Source organism: Mus caroli, chromosome 1, assembly GCF_900094665.2.
Source record: "Mus caroli chromosome 1, CAROLI_EIJ_v1.1, whole genome shotgun sequence".
Lineage (NCBI taxonomy): Eukaryota > Metazoa > Chordata > Mammalia > Rodentia > Muridae > Mus > Mus caroli.
Genome location: NC_034570.1, coordinates 123,606,592 through 123,620,300, shown reverse-complemented (window position 1 = coordinate 123,620,300; position 13,709 = coordinate 123,606,592). Strand labels below are relative to the sequence as shown.

The window sequence follows — 13,709 nt, the reverse complement described above, 5'->3', positions numbered from 1 at the left end:
TATCCTGGATATCAAGCCGGCTGCTAGACTTGGTAGCCAGAGTTTAAAGAGAAGTTATATAACTTACAGTGTTCAGAGACAAGGAATGAAATCTCCTAGTTAGTGGTTGCAGGGACTGAGAGATCAAGCCTGGGGGGGTTCTTCAAAACCTAGGGGTTTAGAAAAAGAACTGATGTAGTAAAAAATTAGAAGCCAGAGGTAGGAACCCATTCAACAGTCAAAGTGGTTTCCTGGAAGGTAAGGGAAGAGCATCCTAAGAAGACATCAGTGCTTGTGAGAGGTTAACAGGACTAACAAACACTGGGTCAGATGGGAGAGGGCTTAGGTAAATGACCAGTGTGTTCAAAACATATGGGAACAACACTCACAATCCAGTACCATGACTGGATCTGCCAGGAACCTCCACAGCTGCTGAAATCTTTACTTCTGTGACAGTACTATGACACATCACTGTACTTCTGAGTGACTCCGATGAAGTCACTACATGATTCCTTCAGTGGCAGGTATACTGTGATGATCAGAGTGTGATCCTGGGACACTCAACATTGTCTCCTACCTAATAAAGCCCAAAGAGCCCCAGTGTGAGGATGGCTGCCATTAGACGCCTCTATGAAACACAGATGGAAGGGTACCTGCAGTCAGCACGCTTCGCCAAACTAGTGCCAACAGTTGGAAAGGCCGAAATGGTGGCAGGCTTTTCCACCGAAGGACCTGGAGCTTTGGGTATTCAAAAATGCACCCTGTGACTGCAAGAAGCAAGACCATATTTCTCAGATCCTCTAAGATTAGTGTTCTTAGGTAATGCATCTGAGCAGATTCCCAGGAAAGCCCTTCATTGGCTCAACGGTGTGGTCAAGCACAGGCCAAAGAGACACTCCCAGGGCCTGTGTCCTGCCAGCAGCCATCTGGTTTGCTCTTGGTACTTTCATCTGGAATGAACCTGTGTTCTCTGATGTGATCAGGCCACCCATTAGACCCACATCTTCCATCATGTTCTAAGTCAATTCTCAAAAGGCTTCATTTCACTGCTAAATTAACTGGTCTCTTCTTTTCTTCTCCCAAGCTCTCCAAAGAAAGGAGGCTAGGGAGGCCAAGCATTGTGGTATGCATCTATAACGAGCACTCAGGAAGCTGAGGCAGGAAGACCACAAGGCTATCAAGGTCCAGAGCAGCCAAAACTACACGAGACCCTGTCTGAAAACATAAAAGGGGGCTGAAGTGGAAATGAGCAATGTGTTCATCAGACGAACACATCTGATTACAACTGTATGACATTTGCATAAAACACACACACGCTGAGACACACACATTTCAGGGCCAGCAAGATGGCCCACAGAACAAAGGAGATGCCACCAAGCCTTTGACTGAGTCTGATCCCCAGGACACATGTGACATAAGCCAAACACTGATCCCCCAAAGCTGTCCCAATTGCCATGCATGCATTGTGGCACACCTGCACATACACCCAGACACAACATAAATAAGTGTAGTACAACTTTAAAGATTTCACATGACAGTGTTTCCAGCCCATCTGTCCTCTCTCCATTCCTTCCACGCTGACAATCATTTCACCGTTGTCCCCCTCTTCTGAGCTGGCTTTAAATGTTTCATGAAGACATATCAAGCAGTTGAAGACTGTGTTTCAGGATCCTCACTGAATTCTTTCCTTACCCAGTTAGCGTGGATGAAAATATCACTGACTGCTATGGCGGATGTGAGCGAGGGGAAGGAAATAATCACTCCAAGTCATTTTGTTAAAAATATTTATTTTAAAAAAATACAATTGTTGTCCGTATCTAGTTGCACGTCTCTAACGACAGATCTCGACAGCTCTGGACTTGGAGTAAACCCGCCAGAGTGCATTCTCAGAGCCAGCTTCCCACATACAGGCAAATCCCTCTGTCAGTTCTTACATAGAAGTTTTAAAAACTGCATCATTTTCTTAAAATACACATGATCTTTATAGAAGTTACAACACTTTTACATAAAGCTTAGAAGCAATAGAAGTAAGGTCCCCAGTCGGGCTACTCGGGGCAGTCCCTTGCCACATCTGGAAATGACACCCAGAGAACTGCCATCTTTTCTTTGAACAGCAGTGCATCAGAAAGCCCTCAAAGTGCTCATGCGTCCTTTGTCCCATCGCCCTTAACTTCATGACATTTGTCACCCAAAGGCAGAATTCCAGACTCTGCACTGGCTTCACCAGCCTTAAACCAACATCTCTTTGTCTCTACAAAAAGTGCTACTGGGTAGCTAGTTGAGATGACCATTCTGTCCAGCTGTAAGAACAACTAACGTTAATTTTAAGGACTGTTAGCAGTTACCATATTAGTTGCTTTTTCAGAAAAGAACAAAAAGAGATTGGAATACTTTGCAGGTCTCCTTAAGAGTAACCTAACCTGACCTGAGACCTATCATTAGTGGCGCCCTGACAGTTACTCTTGTGGGCAGGTGCTGCTCGCACCTGTCTAACGACCTCAGTGGCGACACTGAGTAACAGGAGATGCACAGTTCAATACAATACACAGGAGGGCGCACACCCAGACAGCGGCTCCTCTGAGGGGCTGAGCACCCTGTCAGTCCTTTTTATCATCCACCCAAACTCATACACAGGAACCCGCTCCCCTCTTCCTGTGCAGACACCGGTGTACAGACACTCAATCACTCCATGGCAGACACATGCTTTTACTAGAGATTAGCTGAATGAGAAACAAGAGTTTGTTCTTTAATGTTGTTTACCTTTTAAATCATGTTCGTGCCTTACAGTGTTTCAATTGCCAGGTTTGCTGTGACTCAACCTCCTAGCACACATTTAAAATAACCCATGGTTACTTCCCATTCATCACAATTTTATTTTCATTTTTTCCCCAAGACTGGGTCTTTTACCTCAGGCTGGCCCTGAACTTGCCAAGGATGACACCTTGAACTTCTTGCTCATTCTGCTTCTACACACCTAGCTGGAGGATACCAGGTTTGAGCCGTACTCCTGGTTTATGTAGTAATGGGACTCAAACCTCGGGCTAGTATGCTAGGCAGGTACTCTACCACCAACCTAAAGAAAGATCCAGTTTAGGGGGCTCTTTTTAAAAAAGAAGTTCTGATAGGACTCATGGGAAATTATTAGGTTGCTCTTAAATGCAAACTTAAGCCAGATGTGGTGGCATGTGCCTGTGGGCCCAGCTAGGCAGGAGGTTGATACATGAAGAGACTGTTGTAACCAGCAGATTAAAGCTGGTCTGAACAACACAAGACCTAGCTCATAAAAACAAAACCTACTTAAAGAAAAAGAAGGGGGAGGGGGTGTCAATTTGATTAATTTGGTGAATAAAGGGAATAATTCTAAAAAACTCGTCTTAACCCAAGATTTTATGTTTAGAATCAGAGATAATCAGTAGCAAACTGAACCAAAGCTTCTTTTATTTGAAAGGAAAGGAAAGGAAAGGAAAGGAAAGGAAAGGAAAGGAAAGGAAAGGAAAGGAAAGGAAAGGAAAGGAAAGGAAAGGAAAGGAAAGGAAAGNAGGAAAGGAAAGGAAAGGAAAGGAAAGGAAAGGAAAGGAAAGGAAAGGAAAGGAAAGGAAAGGAAAGGAAAGGAAAGGAAAGGAAAGGAAAGGTGGTTTGTATAGATGATATGTGTGCAGATGCCTGTGGTGGGCAGAAGAGGGCGCTAGGCCCTTTAGCACTAGAACCGCAGGCAACTTTGAGCCATCTGCCATGGATGCTGAGAACCAAACTCTGTCCCTCTAAGGAACACCAAGTGCTCTGAACCAGTGAATCTCTTCAATGTATTTTTAGGCAGGCTCTCATGTAGCTCAGGCTGGCCTCAAACTCACTCTGTAGCAGCCAAGGATGACGGGGAACTCTGTAATCCTCCTTCCTGCACCTTCCAGGCATCAGGACTACGGGCAGACACCACCAGTCTCACAGAGTCTTATGTTTAGTCTTTCCGATCCACAAAGATACAGGGAACTGCCAGAACAAAGGGGAGAACCCCAGCCACACCTGGAAGCAGGCCTCTAGGACCAAGGGTCCTGTGTGCATCTTCTGCATATGCATACATTTCAGCTGATCCCTGTAATGCTCAACAGAGAGGCCTGAACCATGCTATTCTCTCTCATATGCAGCAATGGCAGTGGCAAATGTTGTCAGAGTCCACTGGTTAATACTGTCCTCAAGCAAACAATGAAATGTCTCAGAAGGGATTGTGTCCCCTGTGTAACAGAAATAAGCAACAAAGGAAAATAACACTAATTGTTAGCTATTGTATACTTTTCAAATTTACAGTGCAATCTATCAACTGCAAATAATCTAAAATTATACATTTCTACAAAGCACAATGGTAAGAGATCTTGAGCCATTTACATCCTAGCTCAAAGAGGCTGCCTCACAGAGCCTGGAAGGAAGACTCATCAGGTGATCCACTGCTCCTTCTCCAAACACTAAGTCCCCAAAACTAGAAATGAGAAAACAGTATTTCCCTGATCGTCAATATCCTGAAGCTGAAATCAAACAAAATAACCATTAAGTGCTTCCAGTTTTTAAGAACAAAAACACCTGGGCATGGTGATGCACACCTTTAATCCCAGCACTTAGGGGCAGAAGCAGTTAGATCTATGTGAGTTCAAGGCCAGCCTCTTCCATATAGCAAGTCTCTCAGAGCTACACAGTGAGACCCTGTCTCTAAAACTAACCAACAAAAACAAACAGACAGACAAACAAACAGTGCTAATACAGATCCCAAGAAAGTGCCGAGTGATTTTAGTAGCAGTCTCCAGCAGCCCTGGGCCTGATGCTGGCAGAGCAAATGCTTCTATTGACGGACCCCTGGACCAGCTGCCAGGCACTCCGTATCTCCCCCTCATCCTACTGAGAAGACTCCAGGCTACATGAGCACAGCTCATAATCCCTGCAGGGGGCAGAATCAGTGGGTTTACTAAGATGAGAACAAGGCAAAGACGAGACCATTCTTCCTGACCCTTCCTTGAGGTTTCTGCTAATGCTGCTTATATATGGTTTGAAGGATACATCATGCCAACGAGCCAGGACTCTTACACCCTAGACACCTCCTGGGGACTTCCCAGCCAACCCAGAAGCTATTTTATATGAAAGCAAACAGATTGCAAAGAGCTTTAGGCAAGATGTCCTTATGCTTAATGTGTGATCAGAAGAGAGGAGGATAAGGGGACTGTTTGGAGTATGTCTAAGCACTGGGTCCTACCAAGTCAGTAACTGGTCCTTAAGGCCTGTGAGTCCATGCATTTAAAACTGAACTGAGCAAGGCACTGTCTTTAAGTGACACCCACACATGCAGCAGTGATTAGGTTTTCTTTCTTAGGTTTAGAACAAATAGACTAATAGCCATCTTCGGAGATGAATATGCCTCCCTCTGAAAAAGATTCACATACCATGGCAGTACAGAGATGTACTCAGCCAGTACCTCAGGAGGACCTAAGGTGCTCAATTCCAACTTAAGTACTTCAAAGACAAGTTAACTTCATGAAACTTCCCCGTGTGCATTACACTGAACATTCAAGAGACTGTACTCTCCAGGAATTTCCTGGTTAAAGCTGTCTAAAGTTATGGAAGGGGGTGTTGCTAAGGTGTAACCCGGTGGCAGTCACTTCTTTAACACAAGTGAGGCCCCTCGTTATGTCCCCAGCACCATGGGATCAAGTCAAATCACATTAGCAGGCAGCTACTCTCCCACAAGCCACTCGGCATCTCTACCTCGCAAGGGCTAACTACAAACAGCAGCACCTAAGAAACTGCTCGCTTCTCTCTGGCTAGCTGGCTACTCCCCACTTTCTGTTTTAGCCATGCAAAGCAGCTCGAAGCACTGTTAGCTTCAGATGGAACACCTGCTGCTGCGCACTGACAGATAACATCTGCTGTGTTTACAGGTGAAAACACGATTCTGATAGCAGCAAGTTCCACAGAGCGTGAGACTCATCATCACCCGTAAGCATCCCCCTCCAAGATGGAAACTGCACCTTCAGTAAGTAGTTCTGATAATCTAAGAGAAATAATGGGGTGGTCCTAGCTCAGAAGACTAACAAAACGCCTGCCACCGAAGCCAGCCTCTGGGAGAGTTATCACGTCTATTCCTTCCCAGCACTGTGTGTTGAAAACTCAGCTGCTCAAATCCATTTTAGAAACCCTCAGACAGCAGAGGTCAGTGTCAACAGTTTAGTCTTACTGGTTTGGAAATTCACTCTGAGCCCAGGTTTCTGCGCAGGTCTGCACTTGTCTCTACACCTACCCAAGACAAAGCATGTCACGGTGGCACAACTCCCAGCTTTTAGCACAGGCAAATGACACAGATGCAGTAAACAGGGCAGAGTCAGAACAAGCCATCAAGTAAACTATTCCTTCAGATGTTTAATAGACCCAAATGAAAAACAGAGCGTAGACAGCCCTTTATAATCCAGCAAGAAAGCTGAAGCTGGTATATCCTTTAGCGCAAAGTAACTTGGGGTTATGAAGTTGTTCGTAAATATAACATAAGGCCAAAGAACTTTGTAAGGAGACTATAAAAACAAAAATGTCACGTGTGTATAATACAGACATGAAAAGGAACAGGTTGTCAGGGGATGCAGGAAGTCTAAAAAGCATTCCGGCTTGAATCCCCATGAGAAAGAATTAACGGGAAATTTGAAAAACTGTTAACAAAGCTCCCAGAGAATGTCAAGGCTTTTTTAGAACTCTTCCACACCTCCCTCTGCCTCATATATTCTCTCTGTCTCACACACACACACACACACACACACACACACAATTCCCTGTATTTTGGGGAATCAAACACACAACTCCATGCTGTCAGTAATTTAGGACAGTGTTTGCTTCTAGGTGCAGCGCCCGTGTGTTGGGTTGGAGGAAGGGCTCACCAGGACCGAATGCTGCCCAGCATTTATTTCTTACACTAACCCTTTCCACTCTGTATGTTATAGCAGAGTGTGCACGTCACTTTAATAAAGTGACATAGATCAATTTTTGAGGGGAATTTCTATGTTGAAAAACTTTCACTGTGCCAAACACAGCAGGTCACATTCATAATCTCAGTGCCAAGGATGCCAAGGCAGGAGGACTGCCAAGAGTTTAAGGCCAGCCTAAACTACAGATCCACTCTCAGAAGAGAAAAAAAGAAAAGAAAGAACAACAACAAAATTTTTCCTGATCAAGATGTGTGCTCCAAAAGATGGACTGCTCTGCAAATTCACTGAGAGGCTCAATGGGACTTTCAGAATGTTAAAATCGGAGGCACAGTAACAGAGTACTGCAACTCACGCAGCACAAGACCAAGGTGAAGGAAGAAATAGTGGCTCTTATCAATAGGTGGCATTACCCGTGAACGCCAAGCCTCTAGTATGTCAGCCTCTTTTGCCTCTTATCAACAGGTGGCATTATGCCACCAACACCAAGCCTCTCTTGCCTTTTTTTGATTTCTAGGACGGTATATAAATCCACAAGGAATTTTCCAGTTTAAGAAGAAAAGTCTAGAGTATTCCATACAAGTTCATGACTTACTTTCTCTATAAATTTGAAGAACAAGCCAGATCTAGTGGTGCACACGGGTAAATGTCAGCCTTGGAATTCAGTTTATAGCCAGGTTGGGTGACAGAAAACTCCTATCTCAAAAACAAAAACAAAAAAACACAGTGGAAAAAAAATTATACTTATATTTTAACTGTTTAAATATGAAAGAAAGCCGGGCAGTGGTGGTGCATGCCTTTAATCACAGCACTTGGGAGGCAGAGACAGGCGAATTTCTGAGTTCGAGGCCAGCCTGGTCTACAGAGTGAGTTCCAGGACAGCCAGGGCTACACAGAGAAACCCTGTCTCGAAAAACCAAAAAAAAAAAAAAAAGAGAAGGAAAATAAACTGAAGTGTTGGCCTTTTGAAGGCTTCAAGATTCAAGATTCTATTATATACTTTTTTAATCAGTAGAAACGTCTACCCTTATTCAAACACACAAACGATGCCGCAGGACTGTAACAACACACTACTTCTATGAGAAGTCACTGAAAGATTACTTAAGTTAAACTTGACATTTTAATTTTGTATTTTTAAAAACATCGGCATGAGTAAAAGTACAGTTTAAGTAACCCCCTTCCCCCCAGGGACGCAGACACAGGGGTGTGTGGCACTGCTCTGAACCACGGTGCACAGCCTTTAGACCCACCACAGGGGACCAATGGACACCCAAGGGAACTGGCAGACCCTCCAACCCAGGCCTTCACAGGACCACCCTGAGACCCCCAACTCTAAGCCTTCAGTCACTGAGCTAAGCGGAGATGGTCCAGAGCAGAATTAGAACTACGATGCCTCAGAAGGTGTCTCAAACTCTGACAGCCTGCTCCTTTCCCTTGCCTCAGGCTACTGATGCCCAACACTGCTTGCCCTAGCAAGGTGACTGGTGATGCACACCAGGGATGAGCTGAAGGGACAGCGTCTCTCCCTGAGTATCTGTTGATGCTAAGAATTCTATGGCTATTCAAACCAACACAAAGCTCAGACTTTTCTAGGAAGGAGGTAGTCTATAGATAGAAATGTCTGCCTCACACACACAGCAAGGTTATATACCAACTTAAAAAAATAAAGGACACACGCATGCGTGCACACAGACCAAGCACATGCTTCCACAAATTCATTCCAAGGAAGGTCTATCCAACCCCACAAGGCCTCATGGTTTCTTACAAAGTTGCTGAGTTTTTTTCTTGTTTTTTTGAGACAGGGTCTCGTGTAGTCTAAGCTAGTCTTCAACTTACTATGTAGCTGAGGCTAGCCCCGACTCTTGATCCTCCAGCTTCCATTTCCCACGTGGTGGGATTACAGGCCTGTGCTACCACACCCGGCCTGAGTTTAAATGGTGCCCTCGGACCCAAGGCAGCTCTGTGCTAAGACAGTAAATTACCAAATAGTTCATCTGTAAAAACACTCCAATGGCTTTTCTCCTTTAACTCAAGAAGATAAAAATAGTTTTATGTTTTCAGAATTTCAAATATCTAGTTAGGTCGTCTATCAATACTTACTTAGTTTACACAATATTAACCCACTAAATTACTACAAAGTGCTGCTGAGGGAAATTCCAAATGTGCATGCAAACTAAATAACGCACCATGAGAAGAAGCCCATTACAGTACCTGTTCCCACTCTGAACACTGCTTCCCACACTACTATTGCACATCCTGGGAACAGAGCTCTTCAGACAGCCATAAATGAACCAGTAACAGGTCTCCAGCCACCCCTCTAAAAGGCACTGTGGCCCTCCCCTCCCCAGCCAGCACACTTCCAGTCTCTGCACTGGACAGCCAATGCTACGCAGCTGAAAAGAGGCCACCGGCTATCAGTGTCATTCTGAGCCCACAAGCCCCTCCTTCATGCCACTCAGGTCACGGCTAGGGTTTAGTGGGCAGGGGGAAGAACATGTAATTTAATTCTGGACTTTAGAGTCAAAATTTTCAAGATTCCACTGTGAAATTAGCATCAATTCAAGATCAACGTACACATCTGGCTCTGTCTTACCACACAGTATTTTATAATATGCAGGTGAAAGGCCCCTACTTCTCATTACTAACTTAATAATCAAATTCCTATGTATGAGAATGGTCAGATGCAATCTGATCTTCCATAAATTAAAACACTTTTGAAAAGAAATAAGCAAGTCTGTATCTCCAGCTGGCTGCACGTTTCACTTTGGAGTTCGCCTTCCTGATTACACCTAAGCGCTGCTTCATCCTCTGACCTTAGATTTAAAAGGGAATATCATGTTAAGTGCATAGCAGAAGTGGATAAAATTGACAAGAAGAAAAGGGGCCTGTCACTCTGGGACCTTCTAGCTGGAAAATAGCCCACCTCCTATCTCTGGGTATTTAACTGAACCTTTTTGGTTGCCTGTGATATTTAACTTTCAAACTACAACGCTACTCTCGTACAAATCACCATTTGCATGCTGTGTTGCATGGTTACAGAACCACACCACTCAAAGCACACACCAGAGATCTGTGCTCACAGTGGATTCTCCTATCCTCACAGAATGTTCCAAAACCCACATTAAAAATGAGCTTTCAAAGTCTTGTGTTAAAATAGCTCAGGGCCTACTGACAGGTTCAGACATGATCATAGGTATGGATGGCACAGAGATGTGCTCAAGTGCAAACAAGATGCCTTTCTGTGGAACTGTCATGTCAGAGCTCAGGGCACACCAGAGCCCCAGCATGGCCAATCCACCTAAGGTTTCTCCCACTCCTGATGAGCTGCTCCCTTCAGACACTCAACAGAGCGTACTCACTACTAAATATACTACTAGCTTCATTTAAGTAGTATTTTTTGAGACAGTCTCACTATATATATAGCCCAGGCTGGCCCTCCATCCTTGGCGTTCTCCTCCCACCTCAGCTTCCCAAGTGCTGAGATCACAGAAGTGGGCCATCATACATAGCTAACAAGTATTTCTTTAAGTAACAGACTCTAAGCATACTTTCTCCCCCTGGCCAAAGGGTCCTAACATCCAAGACCAGTGACTTTGTTCTGTGACTCTCTTGAGAAACACAGCTGCTGAACCCCAATAGACCAATGTTTTTTGCACAAAGCTAAAAAAAAAAAAAAAGCTGAAAAAAAAAGCAAAAACAACAACAAAAAAACCACCTTTTAAAAAAAGAAGTGAGGTGGAGCTTGGACTCCAATTAAGGCATTTTCTGTACAGAGTCCTGAAAGGCCTGGCGACAGGCAGTGGGAAAATCACGAGCACTGCAGACAATCCCTCATTTCGAACCGAGTCATGGCGGATGTCTGTTTCCTAGTCCCTTGGTCTCTCAGTCCACAACTGCACCGTTTGGTTATGTCTTCTGCAGGTCTGGAGAAAATGGGCCCGGAGTGGAAGGTCCGTCCAGGCCTGACAGAGTGAACGGGCCATGACTGTTGAGTACAGAGGGAAACTGAGAAGGAAACAAACGCAGATTAGCATCCAGTCCTAACCTCTCCTCCACTCTGTCCCTCCTCTCCCCAGGCAGAGCACACACTTCAAGACAAAAGCAGTGACTGTTCATGAAGACTGATATATTTCTTGTTTGTTTACACTTATCAAGTGTGGTAGGGTGGCGGGGTGCGACACACACAGGTGCGCAGGCGACAGTGTGAGTGAGAGCTCTGTGAAGGCCACTCTCTCCCCACCTTTACGTGGGTTCCGGCCATCAAGCTGTCAGACTCACAGCAAGTGCTGTCTTAAGGGCCCAAGATATTATCACAGCAAAAACAAATAAAAATTTGATTGTCTTCTAAGAAGCTATTGGTAGCTGCTGGCAAAGGGAAAATCAGTTTTCTCTCCATGAACTGTCCTGTCCCTGGGTGCATCAATCATACTCCATTTCCAACCTGCTCCTTTCCCTTGCCTCAGGCTACTGATGCTGGCCGAGTATTCACAAGTAGCTGGCCAATACAGACTCCATGTTGTTTGTTGTTGTTACTACTGTCCTTTCATTCTGTTGTTCTGTCTTACTGGCTTATTTTTAGTTTGTTTTGATTCTCATGTACTTGTTCTGTGTTGTTTTAAAGAGACAGACTGACACACAAACACACACAGTATGTATGTATGTATTAGAGAGGGAACTTCAAGTGGGATGGGTAGAAAGTGAGGGGGATCTGGGAGGATTTGGGGGAAGAGAAAGAATATGATCAAACTGTATTGTATTAAATTTTTTTAAATAAATTTTTTCAAAAAATGTATTTGTCCTAACAATGTAAATATTAACTTTTTCCAATTTGCCTCAAAGGAACAGAGATGGTTACCTTAATGATGCCCTGGCATACACCCTTAGTTTAACCTCAGAGGTTTAGAAATTTGATAAATGACAAACTCACGAGAGGTGTTGCTCATTTACAAAGTCAACTGTGAATCCTCAACAGGAAATCCAGAGGCACAAGTGCTCCAGTGCCCTCCTCCTAGATAACGGCTGCCCATGCTCCCAGAGAGCACAGGTGCCAGCGCCAGGCTACAGTTCTAGGAACATCGCTAGGATTGGCTTAAAGTTTCAGAGCACTCTAACACTCCCCACACAGGAAAACGCAAAAATGTAGCAGGGAACTTTCCTAACATCTTGGTGGGGAGATGATACAAAGTCCATTTCCTAAACTTTTTATGTAAAATGCTGACATAGGGCTGGCTCAGCAGGAAAAGACTGATTATGAGAGATAACTGATAACAATAGTCTCAAGACTTCCCTCTTAAGAAAAAGAGTAGGAGATGGAGAGATGGCTCAAGGGTTAAGAACACTCTCTGCTCTTCCAGAGGTCCTGAGTTCAGTTCCCAGCACCCACATGGTGGCTCACCACCGTCTGTAGTGGGATCTGACTTTTTCTTCTGGCACGCAGGTGTGCATACAGACAGAACACTAATATTCAAAAATAAATAAATAAATCCTTTTTTTTTTAAGGAATTAAAAGAGGAAACCTACAAACAAATATTTAAAGAGAGAAAATCTATGGGCAGCATCTTCCCCCAACACATGTGCATGAGTCAAGCAGTACACATTTCTGTCAAGGGTCCTAAAAGATAATGAAGTTGAAACTTTCTATCAACAGAACAATCTAAAAACATGATAGCTATCTCCTAGAGTCTTAGTGCAACATTTTCCTTGAGTGTTTGTATAATCTATAGTAGTGCTACTTGTGCAAAAGTACAGCCCATAGAATTGTGTATAGCACCTACACCCAGTAATGAAAAGCATCCAGTTTATATATTTACCACTACTACTACTTATTATTATTATTATTGTTTTCGTAGAGTGTCCTCTTACAGATCTCCTGTTCCCACACTATTTTTAGACAGGGTCACACTGTAACTTAGGTGGACCTGTAACTATGTAGCTCAAACTCACTGCAATCCTACCCCAGCCTCCCCAGTGCTGGGATTGCAGGTGTTGAGGGGCTATCTCCAGCACTATTTCTCATCTTGCATAACAGGCAAGACAAGCATGATTTCTTAAGTCCAACATGATAGCATAAAACAAAACTCACTGAGTGATTCCTTTCCCAAAAACATGCTCCCATCAACAGTAGAACACATGTGCCACGCAAGTGGGGAAGGGGATACTGAGAACAAAAAAGTTTAATCAAGAAAAAAAGGGAGTGGAGATTAAAACTAAGTATTACAAAATTCTTAATGGAGCCTGACTATCACACACCACTAGTCCCAGCAGTTGGGAGGCAGAGGCAGGAGGATCTCTGAGTTTGAGGCCAGCCTGGTCTACAGAGTGAGTTCTAGGACAGCCAGGACTACACAAAGAAACACTGTCTTGAAAAACTAACAATTATTAATGGAAATCAACTACTTTGTAAGCTAATTAAAGAATATGACAAATCCCAGAACTTGGGAGGCAGAGGCAGGTGGATTTCTGAGTTCGAGGCCAGCCTGCTCTAGACTGTGAGTTCCAGGGCTACACAGAGAAACCCTGTCTGGAAAAACAAACAAACAAACAAACAAACAAACAAGATTATGATTTTTAAAAAGTTTGAATGAAGACACCTTGCATCATGGTAGATAATGCTGTTCCCAGAATTCATGAGCAATTGAACAAATTCTAGTGCCAAGCATGGGATATCTCCTTAAGAACTGTTGGTCAGGGCTGGTGAGATGGCTCAGTGGGTAAGAGCACCCGACTGCTCTTCCGAAGGTCCAGAGTTCAAATCCCAGCAACCACATGGTGGCTCACAACCAT

At 44.1% G+C, this 13,709-nt stretch overlaps 2 protein-coding genes across 9 annotated transcripts in view; one reads left to right on the top strand and one right to left on the bottom strand.

Annotated features, from left to right (window-relative positions):
* Nucleotides 1–13,709, top strand: part of Mfsd4a (major facilitator superfamily domain containing 4A) — a 48,633-nt gene that overhangs the window by 33,771 nt on the left and 1,153 nt on the right. The window contains exons 10-11 of one of the 5 annotated variants that reach the window (XM_029475123.1): nucleotides 5,898–5,992; nucleotides 11,003–11,633. In XM_029475123.1, coding sequence (XP_029330983.1) covers nucleotides 5,898–5,959 — 62 coding nt within the window. In that variant the 3' untranslated portion in view covers nucleotides 5,960–5,992; nucleotides 11,003–11,633. Of the gene's footprint in view, nucleotides 1–5,897; nucleotides 6,158–6,843; nucleotides 7,338–10,847; nucleotides 10,937–11,002; nucleotides 11,634–13,709 lie in introns of those variants that run through there. The other 4 variants (XM_029475119.1, XM_029475129.1, XM_029475136.1 and 1 more) reach the window with 4 other exon arrangements.
* Nucleotides 8,028–13,709, bottom strand: part of Elk4 (ETS transcription factor ELK4) — a 19,496-nt gene continuing 13,814 nt past the window's right edge. For all 4 annotated transcript variants that reach the window (XM_029475137.1, XM_029475139.1, XM_029475143.1 and 1 more), the window contains exon 5: nucleotides 8,028–10,931. In XM_029475137.1, coding sequence (XP_029330997.1) covers nucleotides 10,833–10,931 — 99 coding nt within the window. In that variant the 3' untranslated portion in view covers nucleotides 8,028–10,832. The remainder of the gene's footprint in view (nucleotides 10,932–13,709) is intronic.